Here is a 25397-nt window from a genome sequence, read left to right as displayed (position 1 = left end):
TCGACTAAGTATAACAATATACTATTATTTTAAACATATTTATATTCTATCGTTATATAAATGAGGTGAAGTGTAAATGGAAACATTTTTCTTGAAAATGATCCAAACAAATAACACTTTTCTCGCTCGTAAACCAGTTAGGGCCCTCTACCTGTAGCATTTATCCATTTTTTTTAATACTGGAATTTTTCGGGAAACTGAAAAAAATTGCAATCATGAACATATTTGATTATACCTAGTGCAGTTATTCGAATCGTTGCTAAGAACCTGAATAAAATATACTTATAGGTATAAACTATAATGTTATAAATAAATTGTACTTAATTAAATCAGTTTATTTTTTGGCTTACCTATTCGATTTTTAATCCAAATTAATAAGTATTAAATTAAACATTAGGTGCATATAAAATAATTGTAAAATTTTACTTGAAAAATAATTACTTTCATTCACACTATATCCAAACATTTTTATCGATAACGCTCAAAGATCAATTATATGCACGAGCACCACTCTACTTCGCGGCGTCAATGAAGGGAGCGGTTGGCGGTCGTACCAAGAAACAATAATGCCCCTGTGAATATCGTTAGCGGTTTAATGCATTGCGCCGTTGCTATGGACACTACAAATAGTTTTCCATGCCAAAGCGTCAATGTAGGATGCATAGATAAATTGGCACGCGTTTGTATGACAACATGGTCTGACTCAGAAAAATCATATGTCACTGGATTTATTTGTTAAAATGTGTGGTTTTATTGACTAATACGTGAAAAAAAAGTGGTATGTAACTCCATGATCCTTATAGTTTTTGGATGCACTCCTATTTCGACACAAAATAACGCCATAATTCGGCATTTCAATAAAATTGACGCGCACATTGTTCAATGACAGCTAAGTTGCTACTGTCTTACGGCGGGCCGGTATGGCCACGATGTGGCCATGTCGCGGCGACACGCGCCACGCCTCCGTCAGCCATCTAGTACTTTCTATGATCTGAGAAGACTATAATGTGATTAGGGATGAAAATTCCGAAAAAACACGTGTAACACCAAATTGTACGAAATATCCTTTGATATTTACCACTAGCTTTTCGGTGAAGGAAAACATCGTGAGGAAACCTGCATACATCCGCGAAGAAATTCAAAGGTGTATGTGAAGTCCCCAATCCGCATTGGGCTAGCGTGGGGACTACGAGTATAGGCCGAGCCCTCTCGCATGAGAGGAGGCCTGTGCCCAGCAGTGGGACGTATATAGGCTGAATTATTATTATTATTTATTATTAACACCAAATTGATACCTATTTCATACCACAGTAACAGTTTTACCTTTATAATAAATGTATAAATGTAACTTTCCGATTGTCCTAATACCTACCAGATATTAGAAAAAAAAAATACAACATATCCGATAATTATTGAAACTGACAGTAATGTCAAACCTGCTTACTGGTATTACTACTTATTGTATTTTTTTTTCCTCTGAAGACTAGTAAATAGAATTTAAGTATGGCTCATAATTTCATTTTCTTTATGCTGTTAGTATGTATGTTAACATTATGTACTTAATAATGAACCTCCAGGTCTATGATTCTTAAGTATGTTAAGTACTCTACATTGTACTTCAAATCCATTTGTATATGTGACTGTTTGTGTTCTAAATAAATTAAAAAAAAAAAATGCATCGGGCTAACTTCGAAACGGAGTAATACCGATAATCGTAAAAAATAATAATAATGCATCGGGCTAACTTCGAAACAGTAATACCGATAATCGTAAAAAATAATAATAATGCATCGGGCTAACTTCGAAACAGAGTATTACCGATAATCGTAAAAAATAATAATAATGCATCGGGCTAACTTCGAAACGGAGTAATACCGAGAATCGTAAATATTTACTTCACAAACCACAAGCGAGAAATCCCTCTTTCATTCAGAATGCAGCAAATTGAAACGAGAGCAAATGCGAAATATTTGTTTTATACAGATACGTGGGATATCTTCTAACACAAAAAAAAGCTTTTGCAGCTGGTCCAGTAGCATTTATACGGAGGCCGATTATTTTTACAATTTGATGTGGTTTTGATACGTCGTTACCGCCTTAGAGGATTTAACAACTGGAGTCGCCTTTAAGAGCTTACCCCTCTGTCGTAAAATTCGCCTAATGGTCATAGGGTTAGAAGAAGATATGTCGGCAGTGATTTTGATAGCCCGGACGGTGCAAGTGTTAAGTAAACATCATAATTTCATAGAAGTTTGGTCAGATAAACGTCAGTCAATACTGGGAGTATAGTATGGACTGACGTTTATCTGACATGGCTATTTGTACGTTACGTACAAATAGCCATACATTTGACGTGCCCATCGCGCAACAATCGGTAGACGAGTTCTGAGGAGGTTCTGAGTTCACGGAAAGTACCCTGTAGGTTTTGATTCCCTTGCGAGTGTCGAATATTAGCGAAAATTTGCGGCATAAACGGCTGTATCTTTTGATTGCGCTGGCTTAGAAGTTTGATTTTTTTCACAGGTCCAAAGGACCATCATACCTTCACGCGTTCCGGAGAAAAAGGGTCTTGACAGACAGACAGACGGACGGACGGAAAATAAAGTGATCCTATATAAGGGTCCCGTTTTTTACTCTCGAGGTACGGAATCCTAAAAAAAGGGGTCACTACCCACTAGACGCAAGGGGTCATCATAAATAAAATGAAAACAAAACATAAATAATGCATAATGGACTACGTATCAAATAATGCAAAATGGAGTGAATATGGACTAATAAACTAAATATTCGCAAATGAAATGAAAATTATCTCAAATCGTTAAAACAGAATCGTACTCACAAGCATTTTCAAAGAAAACACTCTGATTAAAACTCAAAGTATTTAAATGGAAATTCTTAAAGCTATTGTTGAACTAAACATCACACACTGAAGCCACCCGTTAAAGGTACTATTTTATTTTATTTCTCTTAGATTCAGTATTTAAAAACACTATTTTAAACACTGTTTTTACCATTTACCTGTATAACATTTATTTTTGCCTCGGACTTCATCCCGTAATGAAGTGTGATGGGGCTTGAAATTTAAGATTTCCAAGGGGAGAGTTCGGGGGGGGGGGGGGGGGATAAATGACTACGCGAACGGCAATGCGTTAGTTTTAAAATACTTACAAACCTATTTAACCTAAATGTAAATAGTATACACTAGACCGCCAGTGTAGCCAGTAAATTAAAATTAATTAGATTTTGATTTGATTAGCTTAGCATACGTAAAATATATAAAGAGTTATGTAACCTAAAGGAAGAGCGGCGCCACCTAACACAGGCATTTTTGCTTCCCGGGTGGCTCCATCGCCTTACATTATGAACAAAGTGTGTCTTACGCAATAATATTTTTTTTTTAATATTTTAACATTGTCAACATTTATCGAAAGAACATTGACAATCCTGCGAGAGGATATACACCAGAGCCCGACTTAAATATTTATTTTATTATATTTACTTGACGACCGGTCTGGCCTAGTGGGTAGTGACCCTGCCTATGAAGCCGATGGTCCCGGGTTCAAATCCTGGTAAGGGCATTTATTTGTGTGATGAGCACGGATATTTGTTCCTGAGTCATGGGTGTTTTTTATGTATCTATTTTATAAATATTTATATATTATATATATCGTTGTCTAAGTACTCACAACACAAGCCTTATTAAGCGTTTGTGGGACTTAGTCCATTTGAAAAGAAAAAAAAAGAAGAAAAGAAAATAAATTTATTCAGGACGCTTACAATATTGCTTAAATCTATTGAAACACATTTATTAGTAAAAAGTATAAACGTCACTGAAAAGGTCTCAATAAAATGTAAACTAAAATTAAAACCTAAATAAAAGTTATTTGCAAAAATTTCTTTTTTGTACAAGCTTTTATCGCTGACTGTACCTTTCTTTCCGCAGGCAACTAATAGTCGTCGAGACAATTCTAAAAACCCCAAATACAATTAGGTTGCGTTGTCTTATCATAGAGTTCCTGTAGGTACCTCCTGTCTCCATCATCAGGTCAGCTCGATGGTACCATAGTATTGCATTGTCACCCGACTTACATATGTATGCAAATTTTCAGCTTCATTGGAAACCGAGGAAGTGGGTCAAATTTAACTTGCAAGATTTGATTACAGACCGACACACAGACAACGGGACAGCTGAAACTAAATAAAAGCTTGTAAATAAAGAACATGACATGGGTGACCTAGCCCAATATGTTTATATTAAGCTAGATCACCCAAGTCCGATCCCTGCGGAAGGGTTCCCATAAGAATGACCTGATCCCCTAACCCATTTTCATAAACGTGTACTAAAATTACGATGCCGCTAATCATCGTTTGTCCCTTTCCATCATACCGATACATCGGAAAGGGACAAACGATGATTAGCGGCATCGTAACTTTAGTACACGTTTATGAATAAGGGGGTAAATTGTTGACAAAATGATACAAATATAAGTCAATTCTATACTCTTCTACAGTTAATACTTATAACTTGGATACAAGCGAAGCTAATAAAAGTGTGTATAAAAAGTACATAAGTTCAATTTGTCGTATTTCATAAAACGTTGCCGCCATTTGGGTATTCCGGTATTCCCCTCATATTCGGAATTTCGGCACAATGCGGCAAGTCGTAAATCCACTGCTCGGCCGAACGAAACACTGTAACTCTGGAAATATATAAATATTAGCCCTCCCCTGTTACCGTAAAAACTACTTTCTAACTGTGTCGTTAAAAGTTTCATGCGTGTTAATTTATTTAATAGTGGTTCTGTGAGTTGTAGATCTCGCGAACCCACTGGCTCCGCCATTTTGAAAAATCTCCGAAACTATTTCTAAAAAAACTATTTAATTCTTGAACCTGCTCAAAAAAATCACGAGAATCGTTTGAGAAATGCGACCGGTAGAAGAGAACAACCGGACATATGATAAGATAAGAAAAATGCCCGAGTTAAAACGGAGACCTTTGCTAACGCTTCGATCAACTATTGCAGATAGTTTTGAACAACTGTCGAGATATAACTAACTAAATATTTATATTTTGAAAAGTATTCGAGGATGGCAGATATTTCTGGTACGTTGTTTCATATGTTACTTTTGATGCAAAAACTAGTTCTAAAAACTATATCTTATAATTTACTCTCCACTAAACTACGCTGCTTCGAAGTTGCACTGTCGGAATAACCTAAAACGCGAAACAAAAAACCTATAAAAATACGCAAACAGCAAATTGGTAAAACTAAGTTACCTGCTTTTGGCGTTGTGCCGCCGCGCACAATAGGATATAGGACAGGAGTATTGTAATATATTGTGTTAAATATTACTAGAAGCTATTTGGAATTTTGGCTATACATTATTTGAAAATGTAATTGGAGATTGTGTCACAAGGGAGCAAAGGATATTTACGGCGTGGGCGTACATTGAATCCTAAACGAAGCGAAGGATTCTGGAATAGAATCCTGATCGCAGTGAGGCATTCAAGTGTTAACGCCCAAGGTGGATATAAATTTGCCACCATTTGATACATACTGCTTTCACATCACATATCAAAAATTATTATTTAACCTAAAAAAATTGTACTCCCTGCTAATAAGGATCAAAGTCGCACTTTTCTTCCCTGCTAGGAGGGATAAAAGTAACACTTTTCTATTCTACGACATTATTTTTATATTTTATGCATACAATTTTAATAATTATTATTTTGAAACATAATAATTTGCTCAATACGTTTAGGATTCAATGTACGCCCTCGCATTAAATATGTAATTTTGCTCCCTTGTCACACAAACTACTATTTCACCATACCAGCTCGTGAGGCTCGTATGGTAATCGCTTTCGTAAAATCTAGTGCCTACGCCAATTCTTGGGATTAGTTGCCAATCGGACCCCAGGCTCCCATTAGCCATGGCAAAATGCCGGGTCAACGCGAGGAAGATGATGATGATCAACTCTTATGGACTGGCTCTTTTTATTCATCAAAAACTAACGAGAAAGTTATATTTTATTCACAAGAGTAGGAAAGTAAGTTGACGCAAAATTTGAGTTGTTTCCTCATGCATATGGCTGTTTGAATTTGATTTGTATCGATTTAGTTAGCCTTGCGTTGTTGTGACGAAAATCTTTGTGTTTCACTCGCCGGTAATAGTAAATTGTTAACCAAGGGATAAAAGGCACCCATTTCTGTCGAGGTTGTCCGAGACTGAAACGGTGCCTTTTACCCGAGTTAAACACTACTATTTATTTCGAATACGAGGAAACTAAAATGTATGTACATTTAACAAAACACGGCTAAGTATAAACTTTCAGTAATATTTCTTCACAATTTAGGTAAAATATCGGAATAGAAATTGTACAACAAATCCATTTCAAACCAAAATTTGAATTCCTTATTGTAAAAAAACGTACTTAGAAAGTACAGTGCTCTAGAGCAGAAACGTATCATTTTTTGCACACTTTCTATAGGTAGAACAACAACGACCCACTTTCAAAGCATGAGAATTGTCCGGAACGAAAGTGAGAGAAAAGATATCATGAACGAAAGCTTTTTTGAAGTTGGGGGTTGCAACCAAATTTTGGGGCACCCACTATCTGAGGATGCAAAATGTATATATAAACTGGTTTCATTAGGATTAAGTAGAAGATAAGTCACATGTTTGTATACGCACAGAGCGACATCGTCACAAAAGTGACAAAGCTCTTTAATAAAGATAAAAAAAAAAAAAAAGCATGAGAATTGAAAAGTTTGTTTAACCTTAAAACCCAACATTTGTGCTGTTATAATATAACCTAATACTTATTGCACATTACCTCTCCCTACCTCACCTCACCTATACCTCAGAGCTAAATTAGTCAGAATTTCCTCCTAATTAGCGAAACTCGTGCCGCGATGCGTTTGAAAAACCACCCCAAACCCAAAACGACGTATGTCCCTATAGGTTTGTATGCACGTAGGACGTTTTGTAAGCACGTAGCGTTCTAAGTGGGACGTTCACCTTCAGAGGCGACGCGTAGTAATAAACGTTGGGTGATGTTCTATCGCTGTAAGGGCTCGATTACACTGTATATAAGTAAGGAAATATTATTTATTGTGCACTATACAGTTAAAAATACACAGGAAATGATAGAACACTTAAAAGCTAGGTGACAACAGGACGTCTTATCGCCTATAAAAAGCGATCTCTTCCAGACAACCTTTGGGTAGCAGGAAACTATGAACTTACAACATTGAACGGGTACTGTCGATATACATATAATTCAACAAAATGAAGACGCAAACAATATAATACATACCTACATACTAATATAAAAAATATATACACTGATTGTAGCGTAACTCCGACTGACAAAGTTAAATAAAAAAATATTACGTTATATCCCCTCCATACTTTTGGGCATGGACGACTCCTCATTTCGTAATGAATTTTTTCATAAGTTTTTTATGATTATTTGTATTTTTTGATGTTTACTAGTCAGTTTTCTCTGAAGGCAGATACATATAATGGGGAAACAGAACTAACTACTACAAGGCTTAGTTTCCCCTGTAGGTTCGAAAGCCAGAGAAATCGCTTCCTAATAATTTTTGAGATAAAATACCAAAGATTATTATATTATATTAAAAATTAAGAAAGAAAGATTATTATATTATATTAAAAAATGATTTTCTGAATCATTTTCTTTTTTTTTAATTCCGCTACCTAAAGGTTGTCTGGAAGAGATCGCTTTTTAGCGATAAGACCGCCTGTTGTTTACCTCTTCTTTATGTGTTGTATTATTTGTACTGTTTCTGTATTGAGGTGTGCAATAAAGTATATTTGTATTGTATTGTAAAAAATGTCTTAAAAATCTAATTTATTTAACAAACACAGCGAAGAAGACAAATCGACAATCGTGAACTATGCGTTGATTCTGATCATCATCAGCAGTTCCACTTCATCAAATGTCACTTTTTAAATGTAAATGATTGATTTGGTTATAAAAATACGAAAATCACTATATGTACGCCTTTCACATTTGAAGAGTTCCCTCAATTCCTTATGGATCCCATTATCAGAATTGAGGTTTGACAAAAACGGGACTAGTCTGTATATATATAAATTCAAACAAAAAAATAATTTTCAAAATCGGTTCAGAAATGACGGAGTTATGAAGTAACAAACATTTAAAAAAATACAACCGAATTGATCACCTCCTCCTTTTGAAATCTTGAAGTCGGTTAAAAACTACTTTTTGTGCCGATTCTCAGTATTAGTTTGCCGCGAAGACCCTCTCTAGGTGAGCATATCAAAATACCGGGACAACAATAGAAAGATGATGATAAGCATATAGTCTGTCAAACAACCTTGTTAAAGAGATAAGCACGAAATTCAAAATTGATATGGGCCGACAACCCTTCGCGCCTGCACTTTTTAAATCTGCCGCTTTTTTTACTAACAGAAATGGCTTGGCAGACTATTGAAGTGAATCAAAGACCGGTTGACAGCTGAATGATTACTCGTATTGTTTATTACTTTTCTCAGATTTACAAGTGGCCAGTATAAATTGGAAATTATGTAATCTCTTAACATTTTATACAGTATCGATATCCGTACAATCTGTACAATCTTATATAGATATTTAGAATTAGAAAAGTAGGTACCTAATTTGACGTTGACGTACTTATGTTTTAGATTTAATACTTCTTATAAGTTAAACTAATGTTTTTATGAATCTACATTGTCAAATATATATTTTAGAATTCAGTCATAATTTTTGCAAACTCTTGTCAGCTTAGTTATTCTTATTTTGAATAGCACAATAACAGAATGAGGACCGTGCGCGTTGGAGGGACTGCCATCTTGTGGCCTGAATCGGACATGTACATTGACACTTCGCGCGAAAGCAAGTGCTACCATCTGCCGTCGTCGTATGTTTTCTTGTGCAGAGTAGGTTCTGCTATCGAAGCGCTGGTGGCCTAGCGGTAAGAGCGTGCGACTTTCAATTCGGAGGTCGCGGGTTCAAACCCCGGCTCGTACCAATGAGTTGTTCGGAATTTATGTAAGAAATATCAATTGATATTTACCAATCGCTTTTCGGTGAAGGAAAACATCGTGAGGAAACCGGACTAATCCCAATAAGGTCTAGCTTATTCTCTGGGTTGGAATGTCAGATGACAGTCGTTTTCGTAAAAAATAGTGCCTACGCCAGTTCTGGGGGATTAGTTTTCAAGCGGACCCTAGGCTCCCAACGCGAAGAAGATGGTATCGCGTGTATGCGCCCTAATGTGGTTCACCGCGATGTACGAGGGATTAAGGTATTTTCGCCCTTTAAGCTCTTTAATGGAAAGCTAAAAGGTGTGGTACAAGTGAATTAATGAGACCATGTATGCCACATATAGGTATGTACTCGTACCTATAAAAAGCCACGTCTATTTGGTCCTATGGTTGACTGGTTGAGAATGGTCAAGGGAAGTGGGTGACCGCTTATCCACCGTCTCCCACTCTTGCACTCTTTCTGTAGGTATAAATAAACACACATATAAATACACATAAGTGTGTGATCAAATGCCGCAATGGCGGTCGTAACATTTCCTGAACAAATTTTACAGAACTTATGTGTGTAGATAAATCAGTCTATGTAACTGTACTGTGTTCTTTTTATGGAACTCGCTTTCAGCTCGTTTCATAAACCCACACTCGTATTTTAAACCCTTTCATTGTGTAACAGTCACATAAACTACAGTACCTGTCGATTAATATTGCACATCGGTCTTTAGAGAGAGAACATTGGAGACAACCAGAGAGAAAGAGAAAATGCTCTACGAAGCCGAAACTCGGTTAGATTTATCGCCGGGTACTGTAGATACTATTGTTAGAAGAATACAATACAATACAAATCCTCTTTACAGTACATATGGTGCTACTTTCCTGCATACGTGCGGGAATGAGCACTTTCCGTGCTTACGTCGAAACTTTAAAAAGCCATATGTACTGTAAAACGTTGTACGACACACGTGCGAATAGGTAATTCGCAACTCGTGTTAATTTAAAACACTCACTTCGCTCGTGTTTTAATTTAGGTATCCCCACTCTTTGCGAATTTCCTATTTTCTGCACTTATATCGTAAATAACTATTTATCGTACTTATATCGTAAATAATTATTATTGCACAACCTCAAAATAAATATACATGGAATGGAAACACATATAATATATGAACATGGAGGTAAACAACAGGCGGCCTTATCGCTATAGAGCGATCTCTTTCGGTGCAGAAATGAAACTCATAATTTAACTAATTAGGAGGTGCAAAAAAAACTATATTCAAACTAAATAGCAGTATTAAATAATTATACGGATTAAACTCACGTATTAACAAGTCACTCGCGCGACATATTAATGTCATTTTAATGTTAGTAAGTATGTCTCACGACAGTATAAATTCGATTAAATAGCAGTAGAGATAATTAAATTACATTTGACTTTTTTTTTTACCTGTGACAATAATAAGGTGTAATGAGTCCATGATCTGAACGCACAGACACAGAGCCGAAATATTCAGGCATAGACAACGAGTTCAAGGCATTTTTTTAATAGAACATATTAGACAGCCGGCGCGCTGGCTCTCCGCCAACCGAGCTGTTCGACACACGGTTTTCTATGCGTATGTTTAGGCCATGTCATGTATAATTTGACCTGGCCTAGCCAAGTTGACAATCCAACCAACCAACCAACCACCTGTTTATGTGCAATAAAATGAAACACATACATACAATCGTTCGCAGAGAAACGAAACGAAATGCGATTCATCTCTATCGCACTAATATGGAAGAGTAATAAACAATGGCGTTTCGTTTCGTTTTCTGCAAACGATTGTCATTTAACTAGTCTCCCTCATCTCCCTGGAGGTATATTCCTAGAACCAAAATGGTCGCAAACTGTGCGGTTTGAGAGGAATTTCCTTTCGCGGTCATTCTGGCTGTGGAATGAGCTCTTTACCGAGGTTTTCTTGAAGGTCTACGGTATGGGGGGTTTCAAACAAGGAATGTAAAGGTTTTCAATTTTATTTTAAACGTACATAAAAAATTGCCACAACTGAATACAGAATCTCCTCCTTCTATAAAATTTAAGTCGGTTAAAAAAAGCCCATTTATGTTGTTGGATTGTAACAACAATAATGAATAGAATCGGGCGTTAATCTGCGGAAATCCATATTAATTAAAAAAAAAAAAATACTTTGCTAATCCGCGAAAAGATCACGTGCTAGTCAATCAGTGCTAACCCATTATACTTACTTGCGTATTTGCGTATTATCACATGCAGTTTATGTTCCCACCCTCCCACCGCAAAAATAAATACGCAAATAAATATAACAACCCACCACCGAAAGTACAAAACTCGACACGTGTGTCGCCTCTCTACGAGGCACCCTCAGGAGATGTTGACGGTCCGAAATCCAACGACTGAGAGTTCATTTATTTTTGCGGTGGGAGGGTGGGAACATTAATTGCATGTTAAAATACGCAAGATAGTATAACGGGTTAGCACTGATTGACTAGCACGTTATCTTTTCGCGGATTAGCAAAGTAATATTCTGTGTTTTAATTGTAATAACAATATATAAAGTTCAGGCTACATTGGTTTGTAAGTGGCCGCTTTGTGAATAGCCTGTTGGTTTTATTAAAAGCAGGTTAGATATTAATCTAATACAGAGTGCATTTTGAGTGTCAACGTAATGGGTTTTAGATCAGGATCTTCGCTTGATCGGCTCACTGAAACTTATGGATATATAAAATAAGAGTGTTTTTTTTTATACACTACGTCGGTGGAAAACAAGTAGCCTATGCACACCTGCAACTCCAGAGGTTACATGCGCGTTGCTGACCCAAAAAATCCGCATCCTCGTTGAGCAGTTACTCACCGGCAGGAACACAACAATATGAGTAGGGTCTAGTGTTATTTGGCTGCGGTTTTCTATAAGGTGGAGGTACTTCCCCAGTTGGGCTCTGCTCTAGATCTGGAATGACATCCGCTGTGCTGTGCCCTACCACACAAAGCGAGATGACATTCACAATGCCCATTACTCTCTATTGGACGTAGTTTATGGACATACTCGCATGTTTTACCGTCTGTACAATGAGGAATCCGAAGAACTTTCTGATTTGGTGCTTTTATCACCGCACCTCCTGCCAAAGGAGCAAAGCTCAGTCCCACTCCTTAGATACATGGCACACCAAGAATAAGTAGGTATCTCGCAGACAATAGGCAGAACGTGGAATGAGTTACCTCCTGAGGTATTTCCTTTGCGTTATGACATGGGGTTCTCCAAGAAGCAGGTATTGAGAGTTCTCAAGTGTCGGCAACGTTTAAGTGGCTCCTTTGATGTTGGTTATGTTTTAAAATGAGAGTTTAACTTGAGGGCGGCGTTTTGGCGACGGGTTCCTGTGGCTCTTAGGGCATCCGCTAGCTGGTGCGGGTGCGCGGTGCGGGCATACGCACGCGTATGCCGTTGTAAGTAGGTAATATCAGTCACATGGGTCCGCTCCAGTTAGCGTTGCTCATACGCACATACTTTTTTTCGTTAAGGGCTTATTACTTCCATCGACATCGTTAACAATATTTGACATGAAAAAATACTTTGTCTCGAATTATCATAAATAACAGATTTGTCATATTTTTTGAAATGGAAAACGACCTTTGAAAGAAAGAAGAAAGAAAATATATTTATATAATGCCACAACTTATATATAAAGTTTAGAAGACCTGCATACATAAAAAAAATGCTGTTGCCGGGCCCGAAATCGGATCCGTCCGGAAGGATGGATGTAATAAGTCATTTAATCCACTCACCCGCTTCGTGCAACCGTCCCAGCTAGCGGATGCCCTTAACATACCTAGAATCACCGCTCAAAGTTTAATGAATTTTCTACGAAAGTCGAACTTCCAATTCAGTTCCCAAACTGAATGTGAATTCCGATTGTTTTTTTTAAATCCTCTCACAAAAGATGGCAGACATAATGTCCACAAGCCGCAGCTCGCTTTGAGCTGACAACTAGTGACGTGCTCACCGGGAAAATACCGGTTCATTTCCTTGACAGGGGTCGGAAAATTGGCGTGAAATTTACGGTTTGAGAAATAAATTGTGTCTCTTTTGTTTTTCGAAGAATTCCTTTTGTAAATTACTAACGACCTCTTTTATTTATTGATGTGTCTTTGGTTGGCAGTCGTGTGAGGTCAAGTTTCTTAAAACATTTTTCCTTTTGTTACGCATGTCTCAAAATTTAAGGAGAATTTATTTATTTGAATTTAGAACTGACCTGTCATTTTGACTTTTTGTAAGAAAGGGATAAAACATAATTTAACAAATTCAGGCACGTAGTTGTTTATAAATTTGGGGGTAAGAAATTTTTACAAGCTTTTATTTAACTTGCATGTTTGTGGGTCAAAAATTGGAGGTTAAATTCGACCCACTTCCCGGTTTCCGATGAAGCTGAAAATTTCCATGTATGTTAATGGAGACATGAAGTGGCCATAGGTACTCTGTGATCTGTGATAAAACAACGCGACCTATATGTATTTTGAGTAGTTAGAATTGTCTCGATGAGTATCATTTGCCTGTGGATGGAAAAGTACAGTCAGCGATAAAAAACTTGTATTAAAAAATGGAATTTTAGCCAAAAACTTGTTATTTTATTTTTATTCGATCATAATTCGTATAATTCTTTGGTAGGTGAGTATAGGTTATGTATGTATATTTAAACTCATTATAATGATTTTTTGAGAACAGGTTAACTCATAAAATCCTCATGTTAGCTCATTGCCTTATATAGAGGAGACTGGGTACGATTGAAATAGCTCGAATATTCACAAAACTACATAAAAAATGTATTGGAGTTAAAGGGGACAGGGGAGCGAACTCTAAAAACCGGTAAACCGGCCCATCCCTGACACAGCCTGGGCCGGCTCCCACGGGAATGCCTCAGGCCGCGCTAATTTATTCATTGCTTATTCTGCGCTAACACTCGTCGGGAACCGCACTTAGCTGAGCGCAGCGACTTGAGCGTGTTCGACATTGACTTTGAACACTTGCGGCATCAATTTTAATCGCAACGTATGATGTTTTGGCTGGATTTCATGGCAACATTGTTCACAAGTAACCCTTTAATGAACTATTTTTAAAATCTACAATTTTAGCCTCGTTGCTACTTTATAGTTCATTAGTAAAATATGTTGCTCGATAGAGCGTCGGGCTCATCTTAAACTATTTGGCGATGACCCACCTATCAAGTCAAAGTTACAGAGCCTTGAGCATCGCCGTCGAGTCGCTAGCTTATTGGTGTTCTATCGAATACATTCCGGGGAGTGCGCACAGGAACTGCACGTCCTGATCCCACCTTCCCCTTTCCATCATCGGACATCCAGGCGCGGGGAACGAATGCACCAGGTAATCGTTCCATTTGTTCGCACGAAACGGTTTCGGTTCTTTTTTGGTACGAACGGATAAATAATGGAATGCGCTCCGGCCATCTGTATTCCCTGATAAATTTGACCCCGGTCTCTTTAAAGCAAGAGTGAATAGGCTACTACTGAACCGGCGGGCTCCATCTTAAGCCCTGTCTTCACTTTCCATCAGGTGTGGCTAGGACCAATCGCTCATCAGCTTATAATATAAAAAAAAATACGTGGAGTGACCGAGATTGGGCGGCGCCCTAATTTCCATCGGGATAGCGGCTGGGCTGTGCCGCCAGCATGGAAGCCTGTGATCCCTCAGCTGGATGCCAGAAAGTGGTTACAGTGTAGTAGAAATAGTGAGTTTGTGCTGTTTGTATGCCCGCCTACAACGACAGCGTAAGACCTTCCCCAACCGGTTCTCTCACCACGCGCGCAGCGTGCGACGCAGCGCGAAGGAGTACGCGAAGCACTGTTAGTGCTTGAGAACGGAGACCTAGGCTCTCCGAAACATGTCGCGCGAGAGACTAAAAACACGTGGGTTAAAACCGTAAAATTAGTTTAAATATACCTACTTTGTATCTCAATTTGAAGATAAGTATAATTAGGGACGAATATTTGACTTTTCTGTTTTGAATTTTTGAAAAAGCCAAGGAAGAAACACCAGCAGGGCTACCATGAGTTGGCATTTGACATTTACGTTAGAGTCTGCCCGATCGCATTCCCTCTCCATCGCACTAATACAAGTGTCAACTCATGGTACGGCTACTGGAGATTGCTTTACCGACAAAAGCGCAACTCTGATTCATGATGATGATAGGTATTTTGTCCATTTATTTTTTTGAATATCTTCCAAATTGGTAGAATCATAGGGGTTCTCGACGTCTATAGCATAGCTCATACCTGTAAAGATAACAATAAAAACTTGAGTAAAAATAGTCCATTGTTAACCAACGGATAAAAGGCACTCATTTCTATCGAGATACTTTGGCGCTCTCAGTGCGTTTGAGTATTTTATTTTCCTCATATATGATAATATATATGATATAATAAAATACATGTGCATTAAAAAAATGGCTAAGTAAAATTCAAAAATTCAAATTCAAAATTCAAAAATTTATTCTGCAAGTAGGCCTCAAGGGCTCTTTTACAAGTCAGTAAAACATTATAGTAACATCATATAGTGACATGAGACATGAAAAATACATAACAACATTTATAAATACAACAGCCAATACCTGGGTAAACATTACATTATAATCAGGGGTCGGACAAAAAGTGCGGATGACGTAAAAATGACGTACTTAATCTTGCACACAGGTGATGTTTGAGTTTGTATTTAAACTTCCGTGTGACATGTAGTAACAAAGTAGTATTAATGAAGTAACAAAATAATCGTAAATAAATCCATGGAATTAATAATACAGGTGGTAGGGTGATGTAGTGAATAAAATAAATTTCACGAAACTTGTTACCATAAGGTATAATTATTTGAAATTAGTTAGAACAAGTCTGTGGGATCCTCAGATAAATAGGTTTAATAGTCAAAAGTGGGAACAGTAGGTAAGATTAGCAGTATACGTGTTTGTCACGTACCTCCAAAAACGGAAAATTGCCACAATATTCGAGTAAAGATGACATTTTAGAGCGTTTTCTTATATATTAGTAAATATAAATTTTAGCTAAATATAATCGTGAGGATACAATAGCTAAACAATAACGAAGTCAATTTATTGTTCAGTCAGCGTCAAATACTTCGTAGCAGTCAAAGTAGCCAAATAGTTCGGTACACCATATATTTAGTATGGTGTACCGAACTATTTGGCCACTTTGACTGCTACGAAGTATTTGACGCTGACTGTTCATCTGATTGACAATGTGTCAGTCAAAAACGTACTTACTCATTTCAAGTGGCGATATCGTTTAATAAAGAGGTCAATAAAGAGATTGATAAATGATACGTGATAATTGTTTATGAAAATCAAAAATACTATTTGAAATCATCCTATAAGTGGTTTGACGTCATTCGCACTTTTTGTCCGACCCCTGATTATAATAATCTTAAAATAAATAATTACTACAATACTATGTATAGTCTCTATGGTTAAAAATACATTAAATCTGGAGATGTAAAAGGTCCCCAATGTCAGAGTACTAATACTAATAAGATTAGGAGGTGTAAAGTCTCTCCAAGTCTCAAAATAAAATTTATACTAAATACATAAATCGCGTCTGGACTGTTAGGCTAGTAAACTTCAGTAATATTTCTAGAGGGTACTTTCAATTAATAATTTAGGTAAAACTATCATTATTCATGGAATGGTGAGTGAAGTACAAAATTGTACAACAAATCCATTTATAACCAAAATTTAAGTGCTTATCGTAAAACTAAGAAACCTACTTAGAAAGTATCATTTTCTGCACACTTTTTAGAACAACAACGACCCACTTTCAGAACATGAGAAATGAAAAATATTTTTTATCAGTAGTTAGCGCGACTTTTTTTACACGGAACCCTAAAAGTCCGAGACCCTCGCCTAACGAAGTGGTATCCCATTAAAGTTTCACCGTAAAGAACTCCAGCTCCCAGGTGTAATATAACTTTGGCGTAATTAGGGCGACTAGAATCTTCAATGACCTCGATGGTAATATACTTTCGTGAAAGCGGATTATTTGAGAAAAGTAGGGTTTCTGCTCGAGAAGTCAAGAGGCGAGAAATCTTGAGAAATTTGTCCTTTGTCGAGACGGGAAAAAAGTCAATGCCTCGAGAATTCTCGAGAAATTAATCTCTTGCAATAAGTAAAATAAAAACACGCGTATACTCATAACACAATAATTTGTCTAGCTTTCTTTGTCTGTCCGTTCGTTCTTCTATTTGTTTGTCAAGACCTTCATCTCTAAACGCGTGGAGGTATCGAGTTGTAATGAAAATCATATACTCAGGTCTACAGTCTCTTGAAGCTGTGAAAAAATCAAGCTTCTAAGTTAACGTAAAAAAAAGATACGGCCGTATAAGCCGAAAAAAAATGTAATTTCCGTTGACCTAGAACTATGAAATTCGGCAAGTAATATCGTCTTATACCACAAAAACAGGAAAATATGTAAGGACCATAAATTTGTATAAAAAAAAAAAAACAAGTTAATTTACGAGGATAGCATATACCTGTATGATATTAATACGGGTAAATGGGGCTGGTCTTCACATTGGGGCCTGTTTACACATTGATTAGTGTTATTTTTTGTGAGTTCATAGTATTCATACCCGGGTCCCATAAACTACGACCAAGAGAGAGGTATGGGCAGTGTGAATGTCACCTCGCTTTGTGTGTGGTAGGGCACAGCACAGCGGATGACATTGTAGATCTAGAGCAGAGCCCAACTTGGGAAGCACCTCCACCTTACAGAAAACCGCAGCCAAATAACACTAGACCCTGCTCATAGTGTTGTGTTCCTGCCGGTGAGTGAGATTGCCAGAGCTCAACGAGGGTGCGGGGTGTTAGTTATTAGTAGGTAGTATAAAAAATATATTTCTCAACGCAAGTTGCAAAAGTATGAACTCGCAAGAAACACTAACTTTACTTTGGCAACTGTACAAAATACCATCGTTTCCCATTGTATGTATTTCTTGAAACGTAATAAATATAAAAGCCTCCGTAGAGTGTACCTTTCGTACGATTTAGCGTTGAATCCATCCATCCAATCCCATCCATATCCATGGGGTCCCAGCGTGCACAAGTTTTTTGCAGACATCGCGAACCGTCTGGTTCACTACGTAACTGGTGACCGAAGAGCTGGCGGCTTCCTCGCACAACGTATCAGTATTGCGATGCGATACAACGAGGAAATGCCGCCACCATCCTTGAATGCCTCAAGAGCCTATTTTAGATTTAAGCTAGTTAAAGTAATCCTCTGTATATATCCATTATGTATACATATTGTTATTTGACGACCGGTCTGGCCTAGTGGGTAGTGACCCTGCCTACGAAGCTGATGGTCCCGGGTTCAAATCCTGGTAAGGGCATGTATTCGTGTGATGAGCATGGATATTTGTTCCTGAGTCATGGGTGTTTTCTATGTATTTAAGTATTTATAAATATTTATATATTATATATATCGTTGTCTAAGTACTCTCAACACAAGCCTTATTGAGCTTACTGTGGGACTTAGTCAATTTGTGTAATAATGTCCTATAATATTTATTAAAAAAAATAAAAAAATAAAAAATTGTAAATAAAATACCCACGTTAAAATGATTAGCAATGAAATATAAACAATGTTTCTAATAAGTAACATAACTCTTCAGATTAGAACATTAAAAATGTATTTTTAACGACAGGCTTCTCAAAATATTCATACAGGGTAAACGTGTTTGTAATTAACTTATATACTTACAAAATGATTCTAAAATCTTCCGGCAGTTTATTATGATATTAATATCTTAAGATATCTGCTCATATAATATTCAAAGGTAAAAGGAACTTATTAAGGATGTAATTAACTGGATAAAAGATCAAAAAGCTAAAAGATTTTTCTTTTCTTAAGATCAGTCTTTATTAACTGAGCGCTGGTGGCCTAGCGGTAAGAGCGTGCGACTTTAATCCGGAGGTCGCGGGTTCAAGACCCGGCGCGTGCCAATGAGTATTTCTGAACTTATGTACGAAATATCATTTGATATTTACCAGCCGCTTTTCGGTGGACGAAAACATAGTGAGGAAACCGGACTAATCCCAATAAGACCTAGTTTACCCTCTGGGTTGGAAGGCCAGATGGCAGTCGCTTTCGTAAAAACTAGTGCTTACAACAATTCTTGGGATTCGTTGCCAAGCCGAACCCAGGTTCCAATGAGCCGTGACAAAAATTCCGGGGCAACGCGAGGAAGATGAAGTCTTTATCAAGTGATTGTACAAAAATGTAAAAAGTGCGTGCTGTCTCGCTAACAAACCGCATAAACAGTTTGGCGAGTAACTTTAATATTGATTATGTATATGCCTTTGTAAAATAAAAAAATAAATAAAAAAAAATAAAAAAATAAAAGTTAACTGTTGGCTAACGCAAAACTGTTCAGTTTTAATATTACATTTTTATTTAATTTCAATTCTATATCGTTACCGGGTAAACTTTTGAAGAATGTGTTTTTCGACATTTGCATGACTTTTATATTTTTATGGAAAATTAGATTTAGGTCCGATACCCATAGTAAAAGTTGCTCAGTATGACCTATAATATAATATATTTTACAGTACATATGGGGCTACTTTATAGCACTAGTGCGAGAAGTAGCATATTACGTTACTGTGTCGAACATTTAAAGGGCCATATGTACTGTAAAACGTTGTACGATACATGTGCGAATAGGTAATTCGCAACTCGTGTCGATTTAAAACACTCCCTTCGGTCGTGTTTTAATTTATCGCCACTCGTTTCGAATTTCCTATTTTTCGCACTTGTATCGTAATGTACTAATATAATATATTATATTTGTTTGGAGACACCTTGCATCTCCAAATTAAAAGTACAGGATTGCGACCTTTAAAAAACTAAAGTCAAGTGCAAATATATTCATACCGGGTTTTATCTTTTTCATACAAATTTAACATTATTTTCAATGTACGCTGACATTAGTGTATTTGACGTTGCTTGTCACGCTCTAAACGTTACAAAATTCATTGCGTCTTAGAATTAACTTCAATGTGTAATAAAAATTATAACATAAGTTATTTTTAAAAGTTGCTGATCAAATGTTTGTTGTTGTTGTTTAAATGTGTAAATGTTTTGACGACCGGTCTGGCCTCGTGGGTAGTGACCCTGCCTATGAAGCCGATGGTCCCGGGTTCAAATCCTGGTAAGGGCATTTATTCGTGTGATGAGCATGGATATTTGTTCCTGAGTCATGGGTGTCTTCTATGTATTTAAGTATTTATAAATATTTATATATTATATATATCGTTGTCTAAGTACCCTCAACACAAGCCTTATTGAGCTTACTGTGGGACTTAGTCAATTTGTGTAATAATGTCCTATAATATTTATTTATTTATTTTATTTTATTTATTTAATGTTGGTGAGTTTCAGGAGTTCAGTCTACAGTTTAATTTATTGCTCCTGTTACAGGAAACACCCGGTATATATAAATAAACCCATGTGACATTTACAGAAAACTCACTTCAAAATAGGAGGCATAAAATAACTGAATCTTTTCTTTGTTCCAGCTTCCATAATCGGCACAACCGCACCAGCTGATCATGGTCGCAATCTGAGCCCTGACCACGAGCACGGGACCAATACTAGGCTAGCACACTTACTACATAGTAAACACGCCATGACACAATATAGGTGAGTGCTTGGAGATTTTAAAGATCCCTAAAGACAATGATTGCCTCCTGACCATGGGTTGAATACTAGGATAGTTCATTTACTGTGCCGTAAGCAGGCCATGAGACATTACAGATACGCGGCTGGAGATATAAAAGATCCCCAAAGACAATCTGAACCCTGACCACGAGCACGAGACCTATACTAGGCTAGCACACTTACTATATAGTAAACACGACATGACACATTAAAGGTAAGTGGCTGGAGATTCGAAAGATTATTACTTATGTATTTAGATAACATTCCTAGTGCGCAAAACCTTCAAATTTATAAACAAGACCAAGTACAGGTAGTTCGAAAACTCACGCGACTAGAAGATGTTGATGTCAATAACTTTAGCCGGTCTTCTCCGAGACCAGGGGAACAATGCCGTCCTCAAAACGTCGTAAGTAAATTTCAAAACTTCTCTAATTATACGCGATGTGATGCGATTAAGTCGCTCTTATAAGTAATAATGTGTAAAAATCGTGAAAGCTTATTTAAGCTGATTACGTTTGATAAGCTGATACGTATCACTGATTTCAGTGATACGAAAGATCCCCAAGGACAATATATGACCACAAGCACGGGACGAATACCAGACTAGCACTATTCATGTATAGTAAACACGCCAGGACATATTATAGATAAGCGGATATGAAAGATCCCCAAAAACAATATAGGTGACCACTAGCAAGGGACCAATGCTAGACTAGAAATCTTACTGTATACCAAACACACCTAGACACATATATGGTAACAGGTTGGAGATATAAAAGATCTCTAAAGACTACGTCGGTGGCAAACAAGCATACGGCCTGCCTGATGGTAAGTAGTCTCAGTAGCCTATGGACGCCGGCAACTCCAGAATAGTTACATGCGCGTTGGGTTGTCTGGAAGAAATCGCTCTTTAGCGATAAGACCACCAGTTGTCTACCATAGTTATGTGCTTAATTTGTAGGTCCTTTTCATATTGGTGAGCAAAAAATAATATTTTTATTGTATTAAATCTCTATCATTCCGATCTTTCTTTCTTGAATGAATCTTTCAAGACACTTTGCCTTTGCCTATACAAATACAGAATATTTTAAATTCTGAATACATAATATAATAATAAATGAACTAAAAACAGATATTTCCATCCCATACATTAAAATGCGGCAGCATAATATGTTACCTCCACTGGATGGCGTGAACGAGTACGCGCTGTTGCCGACTCTAGAAATCAGATGGCGTTGTGACATCGAAGTCATAACACTTCTTAGGTAATATCATCCACATCATTAATAATTACTTATTGTTTCTAGAAAAAAGCGGGACACATCAGACGACCCTCGATGTGCCCCCTTCATGTATGAACCCGGCAAGCGGGCGCTGTCCAACCCCATGAATCCTGAAGATCAGGGCAAGCCGAGTGACAAATTAACATACTCGAACCGTACCACGTGCATTACGACTATAGACGGTGAGTGTTTTTTTGTGTTTTTATGATATAGAAGTCAAACGAGCGGATAATTCTGATGATAAGCGATTACCGACGCCCACGGACACCTGCAACACTACAGGGTTGTATTAAATATTAGTTGTGTCCAACCCCACTGCTGAGGACCAGGGCAACCCGAGCACCAAACTGACATACTCGAACCATACCACATGCATTACGTCTATACTCTATAGATGGTAAGTTCATGTTTTAAGAGAATTTCACACATTTCAATTAAAGGCAAATGCCATAAAAAAATACGAAATTTAAATACGAAAATCAAACGTACTTCAAGTTCATATTAATTTATATAAATCGGGTTTGTAATCACGCTGAGAGCTAGAAGCATATAAGTCCGATTTGTGAAAAAGGTGTAACTTCTTAAACGGCAAATGTATGAACCTTATAATGTGGATATTCAAGGCAACATCGGGTTTTTTGAAGTCTATAAAGATCAGAAGTCAAACTGCAGTCTAATAATTATGCATGCATACGACACAGTTCTAGAGATCCTGGTCTAATTGTAAGTACCATTAAAACTTTGTTTTTTGAAAAAATTGTAAATAATAGTAAGTTTGTTTATTTTTCAGCCGGTGGTGGTGGACAAGTGATAGTTCTGTCATTTGTCGACAAATTTCATATGGAAGATCGTCCGCCAAAGTGCGAATACGACTTTTTAGAGGTAAAATACTTTTGTTGTTCTTAATATTTCTATATCAACTGTTTGGGTCAAAAACTATTTTGTATAAGTTAAGGCTTCTCTCCTATGGACATCATAAAATCAATAGATTTCTTGCTTAAGTGTGCGAGATAAAATTCTGTACGGGGTATACCTATACCTACAGCATTTTAGTTCATTAGCATTACCTACCAACTTAAAGTCAAATTTTCTGATTGAAACATTATTAGTCGCATGAAAGCGTGCTCTTTTTTTTTTCTATTAAACTAATGTCTTGAAATCATTACTTATAGGTAGTTCCGATAAAAATATGTTATTGAAATGCAAGTTTTCGTATAGTCACCTTTGTATTATACTGATAGGAAAACCCCCGTCTATGCCTGTTTCCTCGATTTGTCCAAGGCATTTGATCGAGTTAATTATGATCTGCTTTGGCAAAAATTAAGTGAGACAGGTATACCGGCGGAGTGTGTGGGACTATTTAGGCACTGGTACAGCAATCAAGTAAACCAGGTCAGATGGGCGGGCAGCTTATCCGGTGAGTATAGGCTTGAATGTGGGGTAAGACAGGGTGGTATCACTTCACCGAAGCTCTTCAACCTATATATCAACAAGCTGATAGTCGGGCTGAGTGGCATGCATGCTGGGTGCTATGTGGGAGGCACTTGTGTCAATAGCCTAAGTTATGCCGATGATATGGTGCTACTGAGCCCGTCTGTCAGTGCGTTGGAGCAGCTGCTTGCCCACTGTGAAGCCTACGCCTTGACCCATGGACTAGAGTACAACACTAAAAAAAGTGAGGTTTTGGTGTTTAATGCGGGTAAAATCAAGCCATACCATGTACCACCTATTTTGTTGAACTCTAGCCCATTAAAGGTTGTAGATAAGGTAAAATACCTGGGGCACATCCTCACGAGCGACCTAAGGGATGACTTGGACATCGAAAGGGAGCGCAGGGCGTTGGCGGTTCGGAGTACCTAACATGATTACCCGCAGGTTTGCTCGTTGCTCAAGTGATGTAAAAATCACGTTATTTAAATCATACTGTCAATCCTTGTACACGAGCAGCCTGTGGGTCCGGTACACGAAACGAGCCTACAACGCCTTGCGCGTACAGTACAACAATGCCTTTAGAATGCTGATGGGGCTGCCTAGCAGGTGCTCTGCATCGGGTATGTTTGTGGCAGCTCGCACGGATAGTTTTCAGACTATATTACGGAAAAATATAGTCTCATTACTAAGTCGTGTGAGATGTAGTCCCAACAGCATTCTAAAGGAAATTGCTAATAGGTTCGATTGTCCCATGTTAAAGCACTGGACCGAGCTAATTAAAAGTGTTGCGCAATTTATAATATAGATATAAATTGGCTCATCTTATTTAAATTATATTTATAAATAAGCACTAATACTAGGTTAAGATATTTTCTTGTTGTACTAACACTCTATGGATACATTGTTTGTCCGAAATAAAGAAACATTTATTTATTTTATTTGTCCCCATTTTCTAAAATTATTATGTTTTTAAGATAAGAGACGGGAAATTCGGCTACGCTCTGCCTGCGTACAAGTTCTGCGGGAACAGCTTCCCCCCTACCATCACGTCCGCCGGCCCCTACTTGTGGCTGAAGTTTCAGTCGGACGACAGCATCGAATACTCCGGCTTCAAGATTAATATCGAGATTCAGCCGAATAGCATGAGTCGTGAGTAATATTATACTATACAAGTTCTGCGGGAACAGCTTCCCCCCACCATCACGTCCGCCGGCCCCTACCTATGGCTGAAGTTTCAGTCGGACGACAGCATCGAGTACTCTGGCTTCAAGATTAATATCGAGTTTCAGCTGAATAGCATGAGTCGTGAGTAATATTATACTATACAAGTTCGGTGAGAACAGCTTCCCACCACCATGACGTCAGCCTGTCCGTGCCTGTGGCTGGAGTTGCAGCTGGACGACATCATCGAGTACTCTGGCTTCAAGATTAATATTGAGTTTCAGCTGAATAGCATGAGTCGTGAGTAATATTATACTATACAAGTTCGGTAGGAACAGCTTCCCACCACCATGACGTCAGCCTGTCCCTGCCTGTGGCTGGAGTTGCAGCTGGACGACAGCATCGAGTACTCTGGCTTCAAGAATAATATCGAGTTTCAGCTGAATAGCATGAGTCGTGAGTAATATTATACTATACAAGTTTGGTGGGAACAGCTTCCCACCACCATGACGTCAGCCTGTCCGTGCCTGTGGCTGGAGTTGCAGCTGGACGACATCATCGAGTACTCTGGCTTCAAGATTAATATCGAGTTTCAGCTGAATAGCATGAGTCGTGAGTAATATTATACTATACAAGTTCGGTGAGAACAGCTTCCCACCACCATCACCTCCTCCGAACCATACCTGTGGCTGAAGCTCCAGTCGAACGACAGCATCG

General features: G+C 37.7%; 1 protein-coding gene across 1 annotated transcript in view; it reads left to right on the top strand.

Annotated features, from left to right (window-relative positions):
• LOC133530402 (uncharacterized) overlaps positions 1 to 25397 on the top strand; it is a 312356-nt gene that overhangs the window by 271944 nt on the left and 15015 nt on the right. Inside the window, exons 3-7 of the mRNA XM_061868311.1 lie at positions 20664 to 20787; positions 22113 to 22270; positions 22879 to 22970; positions 24494 to 24672; positions 25147 to 25292. Coding sequence (XP_061724295.1) covers positions 20664 to 20787; positions 22113 to 22270; positions 22879 to 22970; positions 24494 to 24672; positions 25147 to 25292 — 699 coding nt within the window. The remainder of the gene's footprint in view (positions 1 to 20663; positions 20788 to 22112; positions 22271 to 22878; positions 22971 to 24493; positions 24673 to 25146; positions 25293 to 25397) is intronic.

Source organism: Cydia pomonella, chromosome 22 (genome assembly GCF_033807575.1).
Source record: "Cydia pomonella isolate Wapato2018A chromosome 22, ilCydPomo1, whole genome shotgun sequence".
In the NCBI taxonomy this organism is placed as follows: domain Eukaryota; kingdom Metazoa; phylum Arthropoda; class Insecta; order Lepidoptera; family Tortricidae; genus Cydia; species Cydia pomonella.
This window is presented reverse-complemented; position numbering and strand designations above follow the sequence as displayed.